General features: G+C 45.2%; 1 protein-coding gene across 1 annotated transcript in view; it reads left to right on the top strand.

Moving 5' to 3' along the window:
* The window catches only part of LOC144268527 (antigen WC1.1-like), a 64476-nt gene that overhangs the window by 27859 nt on the left and 15445 nt on the right, over positions 1-21172 (top strand). The window contains exons 4-9 of the mRNA XM_077823485.1: positions 4-318; positions 4281-4595; positions 11046-11360; positions 16621-16938; positions 19969-20288; positions 20751-21063. Of these exons, the coding sequence (XP_077679611.1) occupies positions 4-318; positions 4281-4595; positions 11046-11360; positions 16621-16938; positions 19969-20288; positions 20751-21063 (1896 nt within the window). The remainder of the gene's footprint in view (positions 1-3; positions 319-4280; positions 4596-11045; positions 11361-16620; positions 16939-19968; positions 20289-20750; positions 21064-21172) is intronic.

Genomic DNA, 21172 nt, shown 5'->3' with positions numbered 1-21172 from the left:
TAGGTGCTGATGAGCTGAGGCTGGTCAATGGAAGCAGCCCCTGTGCCGGGAGAGTGGAGGTTAAACACCAGGATCAGTGGGGGACGGTGTGTGATGATAACTGGGACATGGCAGCTGCTGGGGTTGTCTGTAAGCAGTTGGGATGTGGAGTTGCTCTCAGTGCCCATCATTATGCTCATTTTGGAGAAGGATCTGGACAGATATGGCTGGATAACACTGTCTGTCATGGTACCGAGTCTGCTGTCTGGGAATGTGAACACATCAGTTGGGGTGAGCATGACTGCAGGCATGTAGAGGACGCTGGAGTGACCTGTTCAGGTAAAGAATTGGCCAATTCAGTCCTACAAGCAAATCCTTTGAGAGAAAAAGCCTTGAACCCAGAGGCGTCATGGGCCTGTGACCCTAATGAGAAATGAATAAAAACGAGAGTAAATTCTGCAATTATTATCCATCTTACTGGATAGTATAAAAACCTTGGGGGATTCCTATCAAATGAGAATTCCTATCTCTGAAGGGTTTTCATTATCCCAGTCTTCATAGTTTCAGTACCATGTCTTTCATTTTCCTTTTAATGGTGGCAGAGGGGTGTTTAGTCCAGCTGCAGGAGGCTGAACCATGGACCTGGGGGTCCTCACAAGGAGAAGACCCTGATCTGTCTGGCAACTTCTCTGCTCTGCAGGGCTGAACATCTTTGTGGTGCAGTTCACTTAGTCAGGTCCAGTGCTGCCTGCTCTACAGGGCACTGTGACTGATTTCTAGAAACAGAGAGCAGGGACAGGATGAAAGGCAACCACATGATCTTGGGGTGAAGGGGCAGCTAATGGCCCTCTCCCTACCCCCACATATTTATAGCTGCAGGATCAGATTTCCCCCATTTCCCATTAAGCTCCATTGATGGGAACTGGAGGAAGAATATAAGAAAGTAGGACTTCTCTCTACCCCCTTAATAGTGTCCCCCCTCTCTCCCTTCCCCTTTTATTCTCCCTCGCATTGGAATCCCCATCTTTACCTTCTTCAACAGATGCCCACCTGGTACTATACTTCCCCTCCCTGCTCTCCTTCCTTGAGCATGTCAAAACCTGGAACTCCTGTTGCAAGGGAAATTACAAAAGTAGTAGTAGTAATAATAATAAATAATTCTGATTTGGAACAAGAATTTAGAATTTCAGAATTTCTGTGTAACGAGAATGCTGAAATTTAATTTCAACCTTATGGAAACATATTTGTTTGGACTTTATATGTTCAACTATTCTGTATTATACATAAAATAAAAAGTTTAAGTTAAATGTTCTAAGGCTGAAATGAAATATTTTGATTTTATCAAATCTTTTTGATAACTTTTCATCTGAAGTTTGACAAAATTAGTCTATTTCTGCAGAACGTTTTGATTTTGTCAAAACCAGCTTTTTCAGATGGAAATCTGTTCCATCATAAAAATTTTGAGCAGCTCTACTCTTTCCCCTAGGTGTCCTCATTTGTGCCTCCCTATTCTGTTCTCCCTCTTCTCCTCTTCCTGTGTATGGGATATATATCTCTGTCTCTTCAAGTCCCTCCCTCTGACTGCTCTCCCTGCCCTGAAGGTCTTGTTTTCTCTTCCCCCACCCCACACATGTTCTTCATCTCTCTTCAGAGCACAGAGGAATAGAGATGAGAACTCCTTGTAGAAATTATATGGGACTACTCCCTGCCCCGAGGAGTGAGATTAATGGACACATCAGGAAGGAAGGAAGTATGAAAGAGGAGGGTACCAAGGGAGGGGCAGAGTGGAAGACAGATGAAAGAGTAGAAAGTAGGAGGAAAGTAGAAATGCAGGGAAAGAAGAATGGAGTCAAATCATTCTCCTTTATCTGGATAAGCTGTTTGTCCTACATTTCCATTTGATTGACTGAAGTTTAAGCCACTTGACTCATATTGGGTGTACACAGGTAAAACAGTCCATTTGCAGGCTCCATAGGAGGCCTGGATCCTGGAGAGCTAAGCATTCCTCTGTCAGTGTGAGCAAGTAATCAAGGAAGAGCTCAGCTGCCGCTCACACAGGCAGAGATGAAGTACTGAGCAATTGCCCTTTGCTGCCCTGCTGTTTCCCTCAGGGGTTCCCTCCTTCCTAGGGCTGGATTAACCTAATACAGGAGCCTAGGCTCATCTGCCTCTGAAGCAGTACCACTCTCTGTGTGCGGTGGTAGCAGAAAGAGTCAAGTATGCAAGAGCTTTCTAAAGAGACTGTGGGCCCCTGCCATTGCCACCAGGGCATAAGGCTGGCCAGAACCTCCCTCATTCCCTGCTCCCTCTCTTCAGGTAGGCTGGGGTCTGGTCCAGGACGAAGGTGGTCTCAGGTCCCCACCAATCCGGTACAGGACTCTGTGTGTGTGAACCACACACAGTCACCTGACACAGCCCTTTGCTCTGGGACATGGGAGGTGCCATACACCGGGCCCTCTGCTCCAGTAAGTGGAAGAGTAATGGCAGGCTGGAGGCTCCCTCCATTCTAACCCCTGCTCCTCCCCAAAGAGCTTTAGGGTAGCAGCATAAGAGGCAATGGGTTTGACCCGGTTGAAGAGCAAGAGTGACAGTGCTAACCCACAACCGCTGCAGCAGGATAGCATATGTGATCTCTGTGGAGAAGGGAGGTCCATTGGTCCCTTATGGTCCAACCACAGAGGATGCTTGAAAAGAAAGAGTTCTTTTAACATAGTTTGCTTGAATAAATTTCTGTCAATGGAGCAAGGATTCCTTCAGAGCCCTGCCCCATTCCAAATGCATCTATACATTGAATTAGATGGAGTTTTTAAAAAATGATTAGTACAGTTCCATGTTGTTACATATGCAGATACAGTGATGATAAAATATTGGAGACCATTATTAAAAACATCTTTATCATTATTAAAATATTAGTGCATGTCGAGGTTCCTTCCCCGCTCTGAACTCTAGGGTACAGATGTGGGGACCTGCATGAAAACCTCCTAAGCTTACTTTTACCAGCTTAGGTTAAAACTTCCCCAAGGTACAAATTAATTTTACCCTTTGCCCTTGGATTTCCACTGCCACCACCAAACTTTATCTGGGTTTACTGGGAAACGTAGTTTGGACACGTCTTTCCCCCCAAAATCCTCCCAACCCTTGCACCCCACTTCCTGGGGAAGGTTTAGTAAAAATCCTCACCAATTTGCATAGGTGACCACAGACCCAAACCCTTGGATCTTAGAACAATGAAAAAGCATTCAGTTTTCTTACAAGAAGACTTTTAATAGAAGTAAAGGAATCACCTCTGTAAAATCAAGATGGTAGATTCCTTACAGGGTAATTAGATTCAAAACATAGAGAATCCCTCTAGGCAAAACCTTAAGTTACAAAAAAGACACACAGGCAGGAATATTCATTCTATTCAGCACAGCTATTTTCTCAGCCATTTAAAGAAATCATAATCTAACACATACCTAATTAGATTACTTACTAAGTTCTAAGACTCCATTCCTGTTCTGTTCCCGGCCAAAGCATCATACAGACAGACACAGACCCTTTGTTTTTCTCCCTCCTCCCAGCTTTTGAAAGTATCTTGTCTCCTCATTGCTCATTTTGGTCAGGTGCCACCGAGGTTACCTTTAGCTTCTTAACCCTTTACAGGTAAGAGGATTTTTCCTCTGGCCAGGAGGGATTTTAAAGGGGTTTACCCTTCCCTTTATATTTATGACAGTGCACATGAGCAAAATACATTTCCATAGCCTTATAACTCAGCCAAATCAGAGTGGATCATCACCCTATATAGCAAGTATCTTCTCTCCAAATTTCAAGTTTTTGTCCTATTCCACTGAGATACTAGAACTGTTCGACACGCTCAAAAATGTATTTATTTCACTGCTGTCTTTCCCAAAAGTGGTTGAAATACCTAGCTCCATCTTTTTTTAAAGATTCACATTTGACAGAGGAAAATTTGGACATTTTGACAGATGGAAAATTTCAGGTCAAAAGTTTAACAACACTATAAGCAACAGAACAAGGGCTTTAGGATGCAAAATGCTTAGTCAACATTGGGTATAACTAGAGGCACAAGTTATACACACTGTTAAGAATGCCAATGGCTGCTACCCCAGCAGTGAACTCTACCCACCTATACAGCTGTACCTTCACAGAAAAACAGGAACTGCCATAGCAGATAAAGGTCTCCTGCCTGTTTGAAAATATCTTAGTGCTGGTACAAGAAAGTCAACTTAATTTTAGTCAAGTGCGAGGGAGATTATGGGATGTCAATGTAACTAACACTGATGGATTTACTGACGGTCTAGGACGCCTTGAGCCCCAGCTGATTGGAGGGAATACTGCCTGCTCAGGACGTGTTGAAATAAGACATGGAGACACATGGACCACAGTCTGTGATTCACACTTGGACCTTCAAGCCGCCAGTGTTATCTGTAATGAATTAGACTGTGGAACAGTTGTATCCACCCCAGGAGGATCACACTTCAGTGAAGGATATGGGTCAATCTGGTCTGAGAAGATCCATTGCTTGGGGAATGAATCACAGCTTGTGTACTGTCCCAGAACATTGCATCCTAATGAGACATGTTCACACTCAAGTGATGCCAGCATTGTATGCTCTGGTAAGGATTCAAAGTGATAACTTTAAAATATCTATAATGTATCTTACAGCTGGGTTGCTCAGTATCTCTCTACACAGATCACCATATTCATCCACATTTTTCCCCTGTGAACCCACAAGCCTTTGCACTACTGGTTACAGTGATACTTCAACAGGTTCCTGACTGCTAGGAGAGATGACTCCACTCTCTCTTCCTCTCCCAGTGCTCTAGTTGCCAGGAGAGGGTCAAGAAGAGCATTGTTGTCTCAATCCCTTGTCCTTGTGTTGAAGTGGAACAGTTCTGCTCTCCAGTAGCACTCTCTCTTACACTCTGTCTCTTCCAGTGCCCTCACCCCTGCCACAATTTGCATGTTATTCAGGGCTTCTTGGATGCTAAGCATGCCCTACTCTGCCATGTTTCTAAAGGGAGTGGTATCGTGTAAAGGTCAAAACAGAAAACCAAGAATTGGGAAACCTGATTTATTTCCCACTCTGACACTGACTCTGTCACTCAATCTTTGTTGCAGTTTACTCATATGTAAAATGGGGATAATAACACTTCCCCCTCTCTACCCCATTGTAAGTTTTAATCCATTAATGTTTATAAAGAGCTTTGAAATCCTTGGACATAAGGTGCCAGAGAAGCACAAAGTATTATTATTTTTAAAACTTGCATGTTGCAGTCACCTTTATTTGCTATAGCTCAGTGGTTTGAGCATTGGCCTGCTAAACCCAGGCTTGTGAGTTCAATCCTTGAAGGGGCCATTTAGGGATCTGGGGCAAAAATTGGGGATTGGTCCTGCTTTGAGCAGGGGGTTGGACTCGATGACCTCCTGAGGTCCCTTCCAACCCTGATATTCTATGATTCTATGTAACTGTCTGTACTACCAATTTCAGAGTAACAGCCGTGTTAGTCTGTATTCGCAAAAAGAAAAGGAGTACTTGTGGCACCTTAGAGACTAACCAATTTATTTGAACATGAGCTTTCGTGAGCTACAGCTCACTTCATCAGATGCACGATGCATCGGATGTACTACCGATTGATACTGATGTAAATATTAGGAATAATTGTGTACAACAAGTCTACCAAAAATTAAGAATTTTGCATCCAAAATTGCAGGAAATGCTAACAGTAGGGTTGCTCATGCAATCTCAACTCTGGCCCCTTATGCTTTATCATATAATCTTTAATTACATGATCACATGCTATTATTTCCCATGCTATCTTGCCTCATCTATTGTGCGTCTTGTTCCTTTCTCTCACACCTTTGTGCTTTATAAACTCACCTGGCTCCTATAACATTCCCATATTATTATTGTTATTTAACAGTTAGGTTTAGGGCCCTACCAAATTCACAGCCATGAAAAACATGTCACAGACCATAAAATCTGGTCTCCCCCTGTGAAATCTGGTCTTTTGTGTGCTTTTAACCTATACTATACTATACTATATTGACCCAAAAGGGAGTTGCAGTGGGGGTGGCAAGGTCATTTTAGGAGTGTCATGGTATAGCCACCCTTACTTCTGTGCTGCCTTCAGAGCTGGGCGGCCAGAGAGCAGTGGCTGTTTGCCAGGCGCCCAGCTCTAAAGTCAGCACCCCGCCAGCAGTAGCACAGAAGTAAGGGTGGCAATACTATACCAAGCCAACCTTGCTTCTGCACTGCTGCCTTCAGAGCTGAGCGGCTGGAGAGTGGCAGCTGCTGACTGAGGGCGCAGCTCTGCAGGAAGCAGCGCAGAAGTAAGGGTGACAATACCGTACCAGGCCATCCTTACTTCTGCGCTGCTGCTGGCGGCGGCTTTGCCTTCAGAGCTGGGATCCCAGCCAGCAGCCGCCGCTCTCCAGCCGCCCAGCTCCGAAGGCAGCGCCGTCGCCAGCAGCAGCGCAGAAATAAGGGTAGCAGTACCGCTACAATAACCTTGCGACCCCCCACCCCACCCACACAACTCCTTTTTGGGTCAGGATCCCTACAATTACAACACTGTGAAACTTCAGATTTAAATAGCTGAAGTCATGACATTTATGATTTTTAAAATCCTGTGACTGTGACATTGACCAAAATGGACCGTGAGTTTGGTAGGGCCCGAGTTGTGTTGCAGTAATATCTAGAAGCCCCAACCAGGTCGAGGCCCCATTGTGCTAGACACTACAAAGACATAGAGAAAATAACAATCCCTGGCACAAAGAGCTCACACTCCAAGACATAACAGGGGGATGAGACAAGCAAACTGGTCAAGGTAGGAGTGGGAGGAGATGGTAATAAAAATAGTGTGTGCACAATTTTTTACCATTATTCATAGGCTGTGGAGCCAGGGGGACCACCCAGGCCATGGTCTGACCACTTTTTGGCCAGGCCAAACCTGAGTGGTGCTGTGACCCTGCGTGGCAGGTTGCAATGCCATTCACTCACATTAGGAGGGTGTGAGTATAGGGGCTCATGGGTCAGTCTGCTGGTAGGTGAGGGGCATTAGACAGTGGAAGAGAAGGGTCAGGTGGGGAAGCGGGCAAATCTGTGTTTCCTGCACACACACTTTAATGGCATTCTGCAGCCCGTGTTATAGGACAGTAATGACAACTCACCAGCTGCCTTACCATTGTCAGGTTGCCTGTTGCTCTATGAATTATGGAAGAGGTGAGTTTTGAGGAGGGACTTGAAGGAGGATTAGATGATGCTGTTACGGCTTTTGACTGGGAGTTCTTCCTACGCAAGGGAGGAACATACAGAGATGTTTAAGAGAGAAGCAAGCAATGAAGGCTGCCTTCACTGGCAGAGCAATGGTGGGAGTTAACAGCTTGATAAGTAGAGTTAAGCAGATAATTGATTTGTTCGGTTCAAAGACCAAAAATAAACACCTGAAAACTAAACAAAGTCAAATTTAAAAAAAATTGTTTTTGGTCAAATGAAACATTTTGTTCGTCCCCAAATAATTTTATTTCAGTTTTTGGTTTAGTTTCATTTTTCAATTTTTTCACCCTTTTGTGGGTTTTTAAAACAAATGTAGCTAAATTTCTAAGCAAAATGTCATTTTGAAATGAAGTCAATTTTTTTCATTTCAAAATGGATGAAATGAACCATTTGGACTTTTTCTTTTTCTTCTTTTTTTTCTTTTTTTTTTTTTGCTGAAACTATTGACCAAATGCAAATCAGCAAGTTCCTGTGCAGACAGGACTGTAAGGCTTTGAGCAGTGAGTGAAAGATGTCAAAAAGGTTGCTGGGATTGCAGGTGGGGGAATTAATCAAAGTGGAGAAGGAGAGTTGCTTGGCTAAGAAAATGGTGGATTTGAAGGAGCAGAGCATGAATGTGTAGTGAAGGAAGTCAGACTGGCTATAGGATTTCCATCAGAGACGCTCTACTGCAGGTGAGTAGGAGTGTTTGGGGTGAGGCTGGGCTGCGGGTTGGCAGGCTGGACCTTGCAGTGGGAGAGTGGGGCTAAAGAGTCAAAAGTGCAGGAAACAGCCACCATGTCACTGCGGGAAAGAAAAGAGAGGAGAGGCTAAGCAGGTCATTGACATTGATGGACTGGAAATCAAGGAAGGACCAGACAATGTGGCAAGAGGGAGGAGACTGATGGGCAATGCTAGAAATGACCAGGTGATGGCCAGAGCGGGGGAACTCAGCAACAGCAATATGCAAAAGAGAGCTATGCTAGTTGAAGACCAGGTCGAGTGAACGTCACATTAGGGGAGTGGGAGAGCTGATCCAGGGCTGTAGGTCAATGCAGAGAGGAGGGCGAGGAGACGGGTAGCTAAGTGGTTAGAAATTGAGCTTGTTTCAAATTTTTTAACATATCCTTCTTTCATTGGAAAATACTAATTTGTCAAAACTCAAACTGCGGGAAAGGTTGGTTTTGGCAAATTTTTTGAAAAAAGTTTCAAAATTGTTGAAATGTCCCATTTTGATATTTTTGAAATGGAAAATTCAAGTTTTTGTGTCAAATGATTTTTTGTTTTGAAAGTGAATTTATAGTGCCTTTTTAAATTTAAAATGTGTAAATCATAACTAAACATCTAGACATTATGAAAACTGATCCAAACAATGTTTCAATTGACCTGATCCAAAAAAATTATGGATTTTCAGTTTGTGAATTTTTTTGAAATATCAGCGTTGCATTCCAGTTCAGTATGGGAAAATTTATCAAAATCTCAAACATTCGTGCACAACAGGAAAATTGTTTCCCTTCAAGCTCTAGTCAGATGGGCCATTAACATGGGTGATAAAGTCTCCAGGAATGAGTGTGGAAGATTGTGATAAGAGGAAGAGAGAGATCCAGGAGCTGAAATCACAGAGGAATGCTGACAGGGAGGAGCTGGGTTGGCAGTAGCTGACAGTAACATAGAGGGGGAGAGGAGAGAAGAATAGGTTGGAGTGCTTCTCAAAGGAGGAGAAAATGTGAGAGCAGAGAAGTCCAACACACTCAGCTTGTTCCTTTGGGGATGATTCAGGGCCGGGATTGTGAGAGGAGGAGAGGCCTCTGTAAGACAGAGCAGCTGCAGCGACAATGTCAGATGAAGGGATGCAGGTCTCCGTGAGAGACAGGAGCTGGAGGGAGTGAGTGATGAAAAGGTTGTGGATGTCTGTGATCTTTTTAGTGATGCAGTGTGCATTCTAGGGACAGCAAGAGGAGGAGGGGGGCTGGACATGAGGTTAGGAATGGTGGCATGAGAGGGGATGATGGGGATGAGTGTGGAAGTTGGAGACCGTGGGAATGAAGGGGGGTCCAGGTTTGGAGAAGTTGTAACCAGAAACCAAGAGGAGGAGGCAGAGGAGGATGTGGGATCTAGCTGGGAAGGGGATAGAGATCAGAATGGAAGAGAAGCGGGTAGAGCTGGTGGGACCTGTGAGGGGTGAAGTTAATAGAAGTTAATAGAATGGGGAACTGGAGCCAGTGGGGGGAGTTTAGGGTTGGGGGAGGAAGAGGGAAGATCTGTGATGCACAAAAAGGTGTGATAAGAGCCATGGGCAAGAGACAGATGAACATGGTTAGTAAACAAGTGAACAGTGAAATAATAAATGGAATCCAATTAAATCAGTAGTAGTGAATCAATAAGCAATGAGATGAGATGTGAGGTGAGTTAGTTAGCAGTGAGTTAGTTATTCCTAGAGATGGTCAGGAATTTTTCATCAGAATTTTTGTTTAACTGAAAATGCTGTTTCCTCAAAATCAAAACTTTCCCTGGGAAACTTTCAATTTTGCTAATTTTTTTTTTCAATTTTGTTTTGGGAAAATAGAAATGAAATGTTTCATTTGGGCTGGGTTCAACCCTGGTAGGAACATTTCAGATTGTAGAACTGACCCAAAATGTTTCATTTCCAGTCAGTTCAACATTAATCTTCATTTCCCTGTTGTGGCACATTGCCTTATGGGAGTTGTAGTTCAGGCTCCGGTTCTCTCCTAAGGGCTGGGCTCCCTGGCCAGACAACATCTCCCCTTATAAAGTGCAGTCTTCCCTCTAACTGGTGGCACAATTGCCTCATGATAGCCACATGTCTGTAGGTGCATGGTGGGAGATTTAGTCTGGTCAGGGAATCTGACCCATAAGGTAAAACAGAGGCATCAGAGAGAAATGAAGTTTAATGTTGAACTGACTCAAAACAAAACACTTGGAGTCAGTTTGACAAACTGAAAGGAAACATTTCAGTTTGGGAACGTGGAAATTGTTTATTTAGATTGAAGGTGAAGACGTAGTGAACAGTCAGGCGAGTGGGACAGTAGCAGCCAGTACACAGTCAGAGCTGTTGCCCTGAGACACTCATGTGGCTGTTAAGCAAAAGCAGGAGCTGGATGATCTTCACAGTCACAGAAGGTGTTGAAGGATTTAGCTGCAGGAGTCAGGGGAAGATGGCAGCAGCTCTGCAGGGCTTTGGAACAGCAAGAGAAGGGCTGAAGTGAGGAGGGTGAGTTCAGTTACTGGGCCAGGGTAGGTAGACCAGGCTGTGAGCTCAGTCAGGTGACACAGGAGAAGGGGCATCCAATGGGAGAGAAGGCAAGTTAGATGGTGCAGATCTGGAGAAAAAACAAAAGTGAAGTGACACCAGCCAGAGAGTTAGATTGGGCAGTGAAAGTTCACTTTCAAACCCCGTGCAGCCAGGATGTGTTGCCTTGCCCTGGGAGGGAGGAGGAAGATGGTGGTCAGCCTCAAGCTCAGGCTTTTCGGAAGAATCATAGCTGGAGGGTGCACACAGGGACCCAGTGGCTAAATGGACTTCTTGATCCACATTTATTTTTTTAACCCTTGTTGGTGTCCTGTATATTCTATTTACAAACAGCCTCTCCCCCAAAATACACTGTGTTAAAAAAAATTAACTTAGGTTACAAGTTGAGCACTTGAAAATTAGGAAATGCCAGAGTTAATGTGGCCTGGGCAATCCCTATGTGTGTGTAGATTACAATACAGTTTTCAATTATGTGCTCACTTACTATTATTTCCATAGGAAAACACTCTCTCCTCTGATCTCCCTTCTCCTTCTCAGGGTACGGTGGGTACAGGCTGACAAACGGCAGCACAGCGTGTTCGGGGAGAGTGGAGCTTCTCCACGGAGGCGCCTGGGGAACCCTCTGTGACTCCCAGTGGGATTTACAGGCTGCCCACGCCCTCTGCCAGCAGCTTGACTGTGGATTTGCCCTGTCGATGCCAGCAGGGCAGCTCTTTGGCACAGGAGAGGGGCCTGTCTGGAACGGCACATTTGGCTGTGAGAGGAATGAATCCCGCCTGAGGGACTGTCCTGTTACTGCGCTGGGCACAGCTGAGTGTCCCCCTGGGAGCGAAGCCAATGTGGTGTGTTCAGGTGAGCAGCTTCAGGGGGAAAGAAAAGAATTGGGGATTGGGGAACATCCTCAGCCAGATCTTCACAGTGTGGCAATCTGCCAAGCTCCATTGGGCTCAGTGAGGCTATGCTGATTTACACCAGCTGGGGACCTGGCCCATAATTTGGCCCCCTGTCCCTGCACCAGCCAAGTCTGCTGGAACTGATCCCTCTGTGAAATGCTTGTGGTGCCTTGAGTATGGAATGTATCAAAGAAACCAAATTCTGGTCCCTGGTCCTCCCTTCGCACTAACTGACGTGGATCGAGTATCAATTTGTGAATGTGCAGGTGCAGAATAGTCCCACAGCCCCCACAGGGTAACTGCGAGCATTGAATAAGAGCAAGAATCCCTTCCTGTTCCCCACTCCCCGCCCTGCCATTGCCATTAACACTGATCACTGCGCCACCTCGACACTCACTTTCCCTTGTGCTAAGGGTGCCCGGGTGGCAGGTTAGTGAATGGCACCGAGTGCTCCGGGAGAGTGGAGATCCGACATGGAGACACATGGGGAAGCCTCTGTGCCTCCCACTGGGATTTGCAAGATGCCAACGTCCTCTGCCATCAGCTGAATTGTGGATACGCCGAGTCGATCCTGGGAGGAGCCCATTTCGGGGAAGGGAACGGAACCGTATGGAGCGACACTTTTCATTGTGAAGGGACTGAACCCTGTCTGTGGGATTGTTTTCGCATGGCCCTGGGCAACCCAGCCTGCTCCCCCAGAGACACGGCCAGGGTTACTTGTTCAGGTAAGTTTAATATAGACATGTATATGTCAGTTACAGTGCAGTGTACTGCCCAGCTTAGGATCATCATGAGTAGTCCCATTGACTACAGTACGCAAGGTAAGTAGGGGTATCGGAATGTTGCTCTCTTTGTTTAAGTTCCCCAGATCAGAGACACCTCGAGGTGCAGTGAGGGGTGGCGAGGTGGATCCTACCTCTACACTAGAGTGAACCGGAGAGAATGGCTCTGTGCTATAAACCTGGGGTTTGTGATTCACAGATTCCCTCAGTCCCAGCAGGGCTGACTCAGCCCTTCATCAGGTTGAGGTTGGTGTTGCAGAAGCAACTTATACGCAGAGATCTCATCCAAACTGTGGGGCCATTACAATCCCATTTCACTCTCTGGGAAAGTAGGTGTTTGCCCTCGTGTTCCTGGCCAAAATGCCCTCCATTGCCCACCCCGGTTGTGTGCTGGTGGGCTGCAGCCCTCACCTACAGAGCTTGCTCAGTGGGTGTGTAGATTGATAAATCTTTAATTCCTCACAACACTTCATAGAAATAGTCCTTTCTTTGCCAAAGATCCCAGTTTTCAGGAAAGTGTTCAGATGGCTCCAGAGCTTAGCTCCTGAACCAGCTGGGAATTTTCACAAAGATCCTGCTCTTCGTGAGAGCAGCTGGTGATTTGATGAAGATCCTCCTCTACAATGCAATACAAATACTGCAGGGGTCCTTTTTCCTGCAGGCTTCTCCAAAGATTTTCCCTCATCCAACTTCAAAAACTTCCTCATGACACATCGGAGAACAACCGTGGCTGATAGATGGCAAGTTATCTGAGGGCTACCCAGAGTGGCATAGGCCAAGATTTTTAAAGGTATTTAGGCATTGCTGCACTGATTTAGGAGCCTAACTCTCATTTTCTAAAAGGATTTAGGCACTGACCAGCCTTAATCAATAGGATCCATAGGCTTCACATCCCTGAGCATTGTAGCTGTGTCAACCTAACCCCCAGTGCAGACAGCAATAGAAGAATTCTTCCATTGACCAAGCTAGCACCTCTCAGAGAGGCGGATTACCTACAGCAATAGTAAAACCCCTTCTGTCACTCCAAGAAGCATCTGCAGTGCGGTGATACAGCGTCATAGGGGGAATGCTGTAGCTGTGTCACTCTAACGCCTGTAGTACGGACATGGCCTTAGTAAAACAAACTTTTAATGCCCACCGAAAATATTGTAAATAGTATTTGGAGTACTATGAATAACTTTAAAAAAATCTATTCGACAGTAAATCTACTGGTTTTCCTTGTACAGCCTTCCCCCCTTTTGTTTCTGTTACAAACATTCAAATATAAGGTTTCAACTTATCATCATGTTCTGTACGTCAGCCCACACATCCAAACACATTCCTCACTGATCTTCTCTCAGAGGTGATTTCTCAGGCTTCGCAGTGCAGTCATAACATGTTGTGTGTTTCACCTGGATTCTTCTGAGTTTGACAAATGGCAGCACCTCCGTCGTTTCAAACACTTCAGAACTTGGTCAGCAACCAATCAGTCTAGGGATCTCAGCAGCTAGCAGAGTTCCAGCCCTTGGGTTAAGAGCTCACTGGCCCTCAGTTGCTGGTGAAACAGAAATCTGTAGCCTGTATTCAATGTGGTACAGGGATTGGAAACAGCTCTCACAGCAGACAGATCTCTCAGTCCTTCATCTATCAGCTGCTGAGTCCACAGGGCTGCATTTGATACCAAAAAATAAGGTTGACCAAGCTACATCTCTCAGGGGTGTGAAAAATCTTACATAGGTTAAGCCGACCTAACCCTTGGTAAAGAGAGCACTAGGTTGACAAAAGAATTCTTCCATAAAGCTAGCTACTGTGTCTTGGGAAAGTGGATTAACTACAGCAATGGGAGAACCCCTGCTGTTGGCCTAGGTAGTGTCTACACTGAAGGACTACAGAGGTATAGTTGCAGCAGTGCAGCTGTAACCTTTCAAGTGAGGACAAGCCCTTTAATTCTGCTATTTATAACTCTTCTCCTACACTCTATTGGCTCAGCCCTCAGAGGGTGACTAGGGTGTGACCTGCCACGTTGGTTGCCCACAGTGTAACAGAGGCGCAGAGTATCCAGCTACAATCCATGTCCCCTCAGCAATGCGTCTCTCCCTTCCTGTTGGAGAAAAAAAATCAAATGCTGCAGTGCAAAGCATGTGGGTCACATTGACCCAGAGATTCTGTGCTGTAAGTGAGGGGAGAGTACACTGGGTCCAGTTCTCACTAACCCCAGCTACTCAGCATAAAGGAGCCTTAGTGGGAGAATCAGACCATACGTAACTTAGTCTGCAGAAGAGAAGATTTAGTCTGCAGAAGAGAAGAGTGAGACGGGATTTGATAGCAGCCTTCAACTACCTGAAGGGGTGTTCCAAAGAGGATGGAGCTCGGCTGTTCTCAGTGGAGGCAGATGACAGAACAAGAAGCAATGGTCTCAAGTTGCAGTGGGGGAGGTCTAGGTTGGATATTAGGAAAAACTATTTCACTAGGAGGGTGGTGAAGCACTGGAATGGGTAACCTTGGAAGGTGGTGGAGGTTTTTAAGGCCTGGCTTGACAAAGCCTTGGCTAGGATGATTTAGTTGATGTTGGTCCTGTTTTGAGCAGGGGTTTGCAGTAGGTGGCCTCCTGAGGTCTCTTCCAACCCTAATATTCTATGATTCTATGTAACTTTAATAGAAAAGAGTAGTTGACTCCCTGTCTTATGTGCAACTTTAAGCCAATCCTGAGCTATGAATCACTACTGACCTGTGTATATATATATTTATTTAGGAAGTTTTAACTGGCTTACAAATCATGTTTTGGGAGGACATTGGCTCCTTTGAAATGCAAGGTGCCATATACACTGTATAAAAAAAATCTCCAATGGCAGTAAACACCTGAAAGGATTTTGGCTTCTCCCACAAGGAACTTCAACAACTTTATGTGCTCACAGTGAACAAACTTTTAAAATGAAATATATATGTATACATATATGTTTAGAAAAAAATGGGACATTTTTCCCCATTGCCCAGAGGTCACTCACCCCTCCAAGCATCATCTCCAGCCAAGCCAATAGCTAGAGTTGAGAGTTGCAGACCTGGCCTGCCGGGTGCAGAAAAGCCTTTATTGTGTTAGCTCCTGTCATAAATATAAAGGGAAGGGTAACCACCTTTCTGTATACAGTGCTGTAAAATCCCTCCTGGCCAGAGGCACAACCCTTTCATATGTAAAGGGTTAAGAAGCTAAGGTAACCCTGCTGGCACCTGACCCAAAATGGCCAATGAGGGGACAAGATTTTTTCAAATCTGGAGAGGGGGGGAACAAAGGGTTTGGGCTGTCTGTGTGATGCTTTTGCCAGGAACAGATCAGGAATGCAGCCTTCCAACTCCTGTAAAGTTAGTAAGTAATCTAGCTAGAAATGCATTCAATTTCCTTTTGTTTAATGGCTGATAAAATAAGCTGTGCTGGATGGAATGTATATTCCTGTTTTTGTGTCTTTTTGTAACTTAAGGTCTTGCCTAGAGGGTTTCTCTGTGGTTTTTAATCTGATTACCCTGTAAGGCATTTACCATTCTGATTTTACAGAGGTGATTCTTTTACCTTTTCTTTAATTAAAATTCTTCTTTTAAGAACCTGATTGATTTTTCATTGTTCTTAAGATCCAAGGGCTTGGATCTGTGTTCACCTGTACAATTTGGTGAGGATTCTTATCAAGCCTTCCCCAGGAAAGGGGGTGTAGGGCTTGAGAGGATATTTTGGGGGAAGATGTCTCCAAGTGGGCTCTTTCCCTGTTCTTTGTTTAACACACTTGGTGGTGGCGGCATACGGTTCAAGGACAAGGGAAAGTTTGTACCTTGCGGACGTTTTAACCTAAGCTGGTAAGAATAGAGTTCAGAGTGGGGAAGAAACCTTGACAGCTGCTTATGAGTTTGGAGTTGATGCAGTGATCACAGTTCACCAATGTACATTGAACAGTGAAAACAGGGCAGAGCTTTCTTTAAAGGAACCACGTGTCCTGGCAGTGCTGGATCTGGGAATTGTAGCAGTGACATAGGCCAATACCCAGACTCCTGTTGTAAATCACAGCTATCTCACAGTGCTGCCGATATCAGTGCATTGTGTGGGCATGGGGGCCTTTTGCACTGGGCACTTTGATAACCAGGGACCTGATCTGCCAGGTGTTCCTGAGCACCTTCTACTCACATTAACTCCAGAGAGAAGTGAGAGCGCTCTGCATTGTACAGAAGGGGCCCAGCTCCTCACAGGATATGGCCTCAGAGCTCGGGAAGCCTTTCCCACCATCACCCCCTGCATTTCTGAGTAGAGAGATAAATGGAGCCCTTGAGATAGGTTGTTCCCTGTATCACTGCATAGCAGTGAGGGTTACCTTCCACTTGCCACAGAAAACTGTGTTTCACAACACACCTGTGCATTATTTATAATGCAGTACCAGCCGGGAGTTTTATTCAGTGTATTTCCTATCTCTCCGAGCCCAGGTCGTTCTGAGTCGCTCAGGCTGTTGAATGGAGAGAGCCGGTGTGATGGCAGAGTTGAGATTTCCCTCCATGGTGTGTGGGGCAGAGTGTTGGATGACCAGTGGGACATGGACGATGCCAGCGTGGTGTGCAGACAGCTCCAGTGCGGAGTCGCTGAGAAAGCTTATAACCCCGCTAAGTCTCAGCGAGGAAGGGGCCCCGTGGGGCTGAGAAGGGTGCAGTGTGCAGGAAATGAGACTCGTCTGACTCTCTGTGACAACTCCACGTCGGAGACAGCCCAGGCAGGAATTGCTGAGGATGTCGGTGTCGTTTGCTCAGGTGACTTAGTGTGAAAATCTTATAAATATCCTGTCCTTGTTCAATGGGAACATGACCAACCCCAGGGCCTGCCTCCACCCCACCTGTGCTGTGATCTCAGCAGTCCTTGAAGCGATGTGGATCTGAGGTTCAAACTTTCGCCGATTTATAGTAAAAATATCATATTATATACAGAAAAAGCATAGCCACATTATAGGTTTAATAAAATGCAGCGAGCTCCCCCAGTCCTGTCTCTCTGTTGTATATTTTTATGTATTGGAGCTAACAAAAAAAATTTTGATGAAAAATCTTCACAGTAAGATTACTGATTTTCACAGAATGTCTGATTTCATTGAAAATGTTCAGATTTTTGTTTGAAAAATCTAAATTTAGTTGCAGAAAAGAAAAAAATATTCATGGTCATCTAAATATTTTGTGGGGAAAAAAGAATGAATTTCCCGAGCAGTTCTAGTGTATCTAGTGGCTTCTTTATGTTAAAGTCTATAAAAAACATGCTGTCTTGAATCAGAAAACAACAGTAAGAAAAGGAAGTCACATGCAACCTGTTTTGACCAAGGCTGCCATGGATAGTAGCTCTGGGCTAGATCCCCAAAGGACTTGGGCGTTGCAAGGCCTGACTCCTAGGTGTCTTTCTACCCAATGAGATCCTCAGCCATGAGTCACACGCCCAGCTCCCCGTACAATGCATGGGGAGAGTTAGACACCTCAGAAGCCAGAAAGCTGAACAGGGAACCACCTAAATTTGCCAGCAGTGAGATGCCAAGGAAAGGAGTAGAGCCTAGATACACGGAGTTATTTAGATGCCTAACTGCCATTGATTTAAGCCTTAGGCACCTGACACACAGGTCAGAGATAGGCACCCATCCTTGCTCAGGACTCTCAACCACGAACTCACTCATGTAAGTCAGGTCAGCTCTCTCATCTCCCAATTTTATCCATAACCCAGTGGTTAAAGAACTCAACTGGTGGGAAAGCACTCAATGTGGGAAATCCATGTTCAAATCCCTGCTCTTCCTGATTTGGAGCAGGGACGTGAACACAGGTGAGTGCTCTAGTTACGATAGACTATAGGGTATGCTGGGGTGGGTCTCTCCTGTTGGAAATGTTCCACTTTGTACAAATAATTGGTCACTGAATCAGAGAAAAAGCAAGAGAGTGACTCTAGCCTGGTGGCCCAGGGCACTTGCCTGGAATGGGGGAGACTCAATTCCCTGCTTCAATAAATATGTAACGATTTATACATTATGTATTTATAAAGAGGCAGTTAGGTATCTATGTACCTTTGTGGATCTAAGCCTCTGTCACTTAGGAAGTACATCAAAGTTGCTGTTATAATGTGACATTGTTAAGTCCTAATCTTATAACTGTGCAATTTTCCTTCATTTAAAAGGGGAAAAAAAGGAATCTGTGATGGGATTTTTTCGTTGTTCTTAGTTGTAGATGACAATTGTACAAGATAATTCTATTATTATTTTTGATGGTATATTATTTAAAGACTCCACAATAAAAGTAAACATAGGACCATACCACTGGTATCCCTGGTATCCTTCAAGTAACATACCCCTATATCATGTACTGTATGTTACTGCACTGAAATCATTTTTCATGCCCATTCCAACTGCAGGGTAACTATGATACATTAAGGGTCCATTCCTGCTCCAATTGTGTCAGTGGGGACTTCACAGTTGATTTCAGCAGGGTAGATTTGGGCCCTAAGTGTCGGGGACTTTATTGTAGACTCATGCATCCAATTTCCTTTCTTTCCCTGTATTTCTGAAATAAATTGTTACAATGTCTGCTTTTTTTAATCCTCTGGTGTCTCCCCAATTCTATAACAATTTAAAAGACTATTTGTTTTTTGTTAAATTTATTGCCTAATAATTCCTTGAACAACTTGATGCTTATCCTTTAAGAGCAGTTTGAAAATATTCAAACTTTCCAGTAAGGGGTGATTCTGCATACCCTTAGTTTCACCAGTACCTCTTACCCATGTGATGAGTCCCATAAGATGGGCCCTACCAAATTCACAGCTATGAAAAACGTGTCACGGATTGTGAAATCTGGTCTCCTCCTGTAAAATCTGGTCTTTTGTGTGTGTTTACCCAATACTATACAGCTTTCATGGGGGAGACCAGCGTTTTTCAAATTGGGGGTCCTGAACCAAAAGGGAGTTGCAGGGGGTCACAAGGTTATTTTGGGGGGGAGGGTGGTATTGCTCCCCTTATTTCTGTGCTGCCGTCAGAGCTGGGCAGCCCCAGAGCAGCAGCTGTTGGCCGTGTGCCCAGCTCTGAAGGCAGCACCCCACCAGCAGCAGTGCAGAAGTAAGGCTGGCAATACCAGACCAGGCCACCATTACTTCTGTGCTGCTGCCTTCAAAGCTGGGTGGCTGGAGAGTGGCTGCTGACTGAAGGCTCAGCTCTGCAGGCAGCAGTGCAGAAATAAGGGTGGCAAAACCACACCATGACATCCTTACTTCTGCGCTGCTGCTGGCGGCGGCTCTGCCTTCAGAGCTGGGCTCCCGGCCAGCAGCCGCCGCTCTCCAGCTGCCCAGCTCTGAAGGCAGCGCTGCCACCAGCAGCAGTGCAAAAGTAAGGGTAGCAGCACTTGCAAACCACCCCCCCCCCCGCCCCAACTCCTTTTTGGGTCAGGACCCCTGTAGTTACAGCACTGTGAAATTTCAGATTTAAATAGCTGAAATAATGAAATTTATGATTTTTAAAATCCTATGACCATGTAATTGACCAAAATAGACCCTGAATTTGGTAAGTCCATACCTATAAGGGTTACTCAGATGAGTAAAGAGTTCAGAATTAGGCCCTTACACTCACTTGGTGTTTATCAAAACTGCTCTGTAAAAATCTTCCTCATTTCCTTACATTACAGGCTTCTTTTCTTTTCTGTGTTTCTTGCAAAGACAGATTTTTAAATGTATTTCAGTATCTCAGCCATTACACTATCATCATTAATTTGCCTGGAAGCTGTTCAGCTATTATTATATTGCATGTTAACAACTGGGATTCATCCTTGCAGGAAGCAGGCGGATCAGACTGGTGAATGGGGCAGGTCGCTGTGCTGGGAGAGTGGAGATTTATTACAGTGGCAGCTGGGGGACAGTCTGTGATGATGCCTGGGATCTGTCAGACTCCAATGTCATTTGCAAACAACTGGGATGTGGACGTGCCATCAATGCAACTGTCTCTGCTCATTATGGGGAAGGATCCGGGCAGATCTGGCTGGATGATGTGAACTGCTCTGGGAATGAATCCGATCTCTGGGCATGTCCTTCCAGAGGCTGGGGCCAGCACAACTGCAGACACAAAGAGGATGCAGGAATTCTCTGTTCAGGTCTGGTCTGGGAATGCTCTTGTGAACCTGGTTACCAGGCTATTTAATGGAGGGGGAAGATATTTGAGGAGAGAGCTGAGAATGATTGAGACTCTCCCTTGCTGTCTCTCCTCCCAACCTACAGGGGTCATGATTAAAAAGTCACCATTTCCCATCGGTTCCCACCCAGGGGTATTGGAAATATCAAAGCATTTCTCTAGTGGTGGGAGGGCAGTCACTGCTGTATTGCAGGCATCTGTGTGTGTAACTGCTGGGAAATGGTGACTTTCAAGAGGGGATCATTCTATTTCTAATGGGCTTGTGGTGTCCAGAAGAGTTTCTGATTCTTGGAGTGATTGTTTCTGGCACTTTAATCTGCAGAATGATGCACAGGATTGTTAGGAATCTCTGGGATTTCACTCTTTACACCCCAGTTCTTTTCAGAAACAGATTATTTAAATTCCCTTTTTGTGCATTTCCTTCTAGAGTTCACAGATCTGAGGCTGGTGAGCGACAGTGACTGTGCTGGGCGGCTGGAGGTTTTCTACAATGGGACGTGGGGCAGTGTTTGCTCCAATCAAATGTCTAGAGTCACCCCAGAAATTGTATGCAAACAACTGCATTGTGGAGATGGAGGGCAGCTTGCAAGAGACTTTGCATATGGAGCAGGTTCTGGTCCCACGTGGCTGGACCATGTTTCATGCAGTGAGCAGCACAGGTCCCTTTGGCAGTGCCCGTCAGGCCTGTGGAAACAGCACTCCTGTGATAATCGAGCAGAAGAGACCCATATTTCTTGCAGTGGTAATTTTGAAACTGTCTGCACGCACGCACACATGCACCCTCTACGTGTTTAATTCACTGAAAGTGTGTGATTACTTTTCAGAATAGACAGTTTTACATTCTCAGCAGT

This window comes from Eretmochelys imbricata, chromosome 1 (assembly GCF_965152235.1).
Source record: "Eretmochelys imbricata isolate rEreImb1 chromosome 1, rEreImb1.hap1, whole genome shotgun sequence".
NCBI classification, from domain to species: Eukaryota; Metazoa; Chordata; order Testudines; family Cheloniidae; genus Eretmochelys; species Eretmochelys imbricata.
The sequence above is the reverse complement of the archived record's forward strand: the minus strand, read 5'-3'. Positions and strand labels throughout refer to the sequence as shown.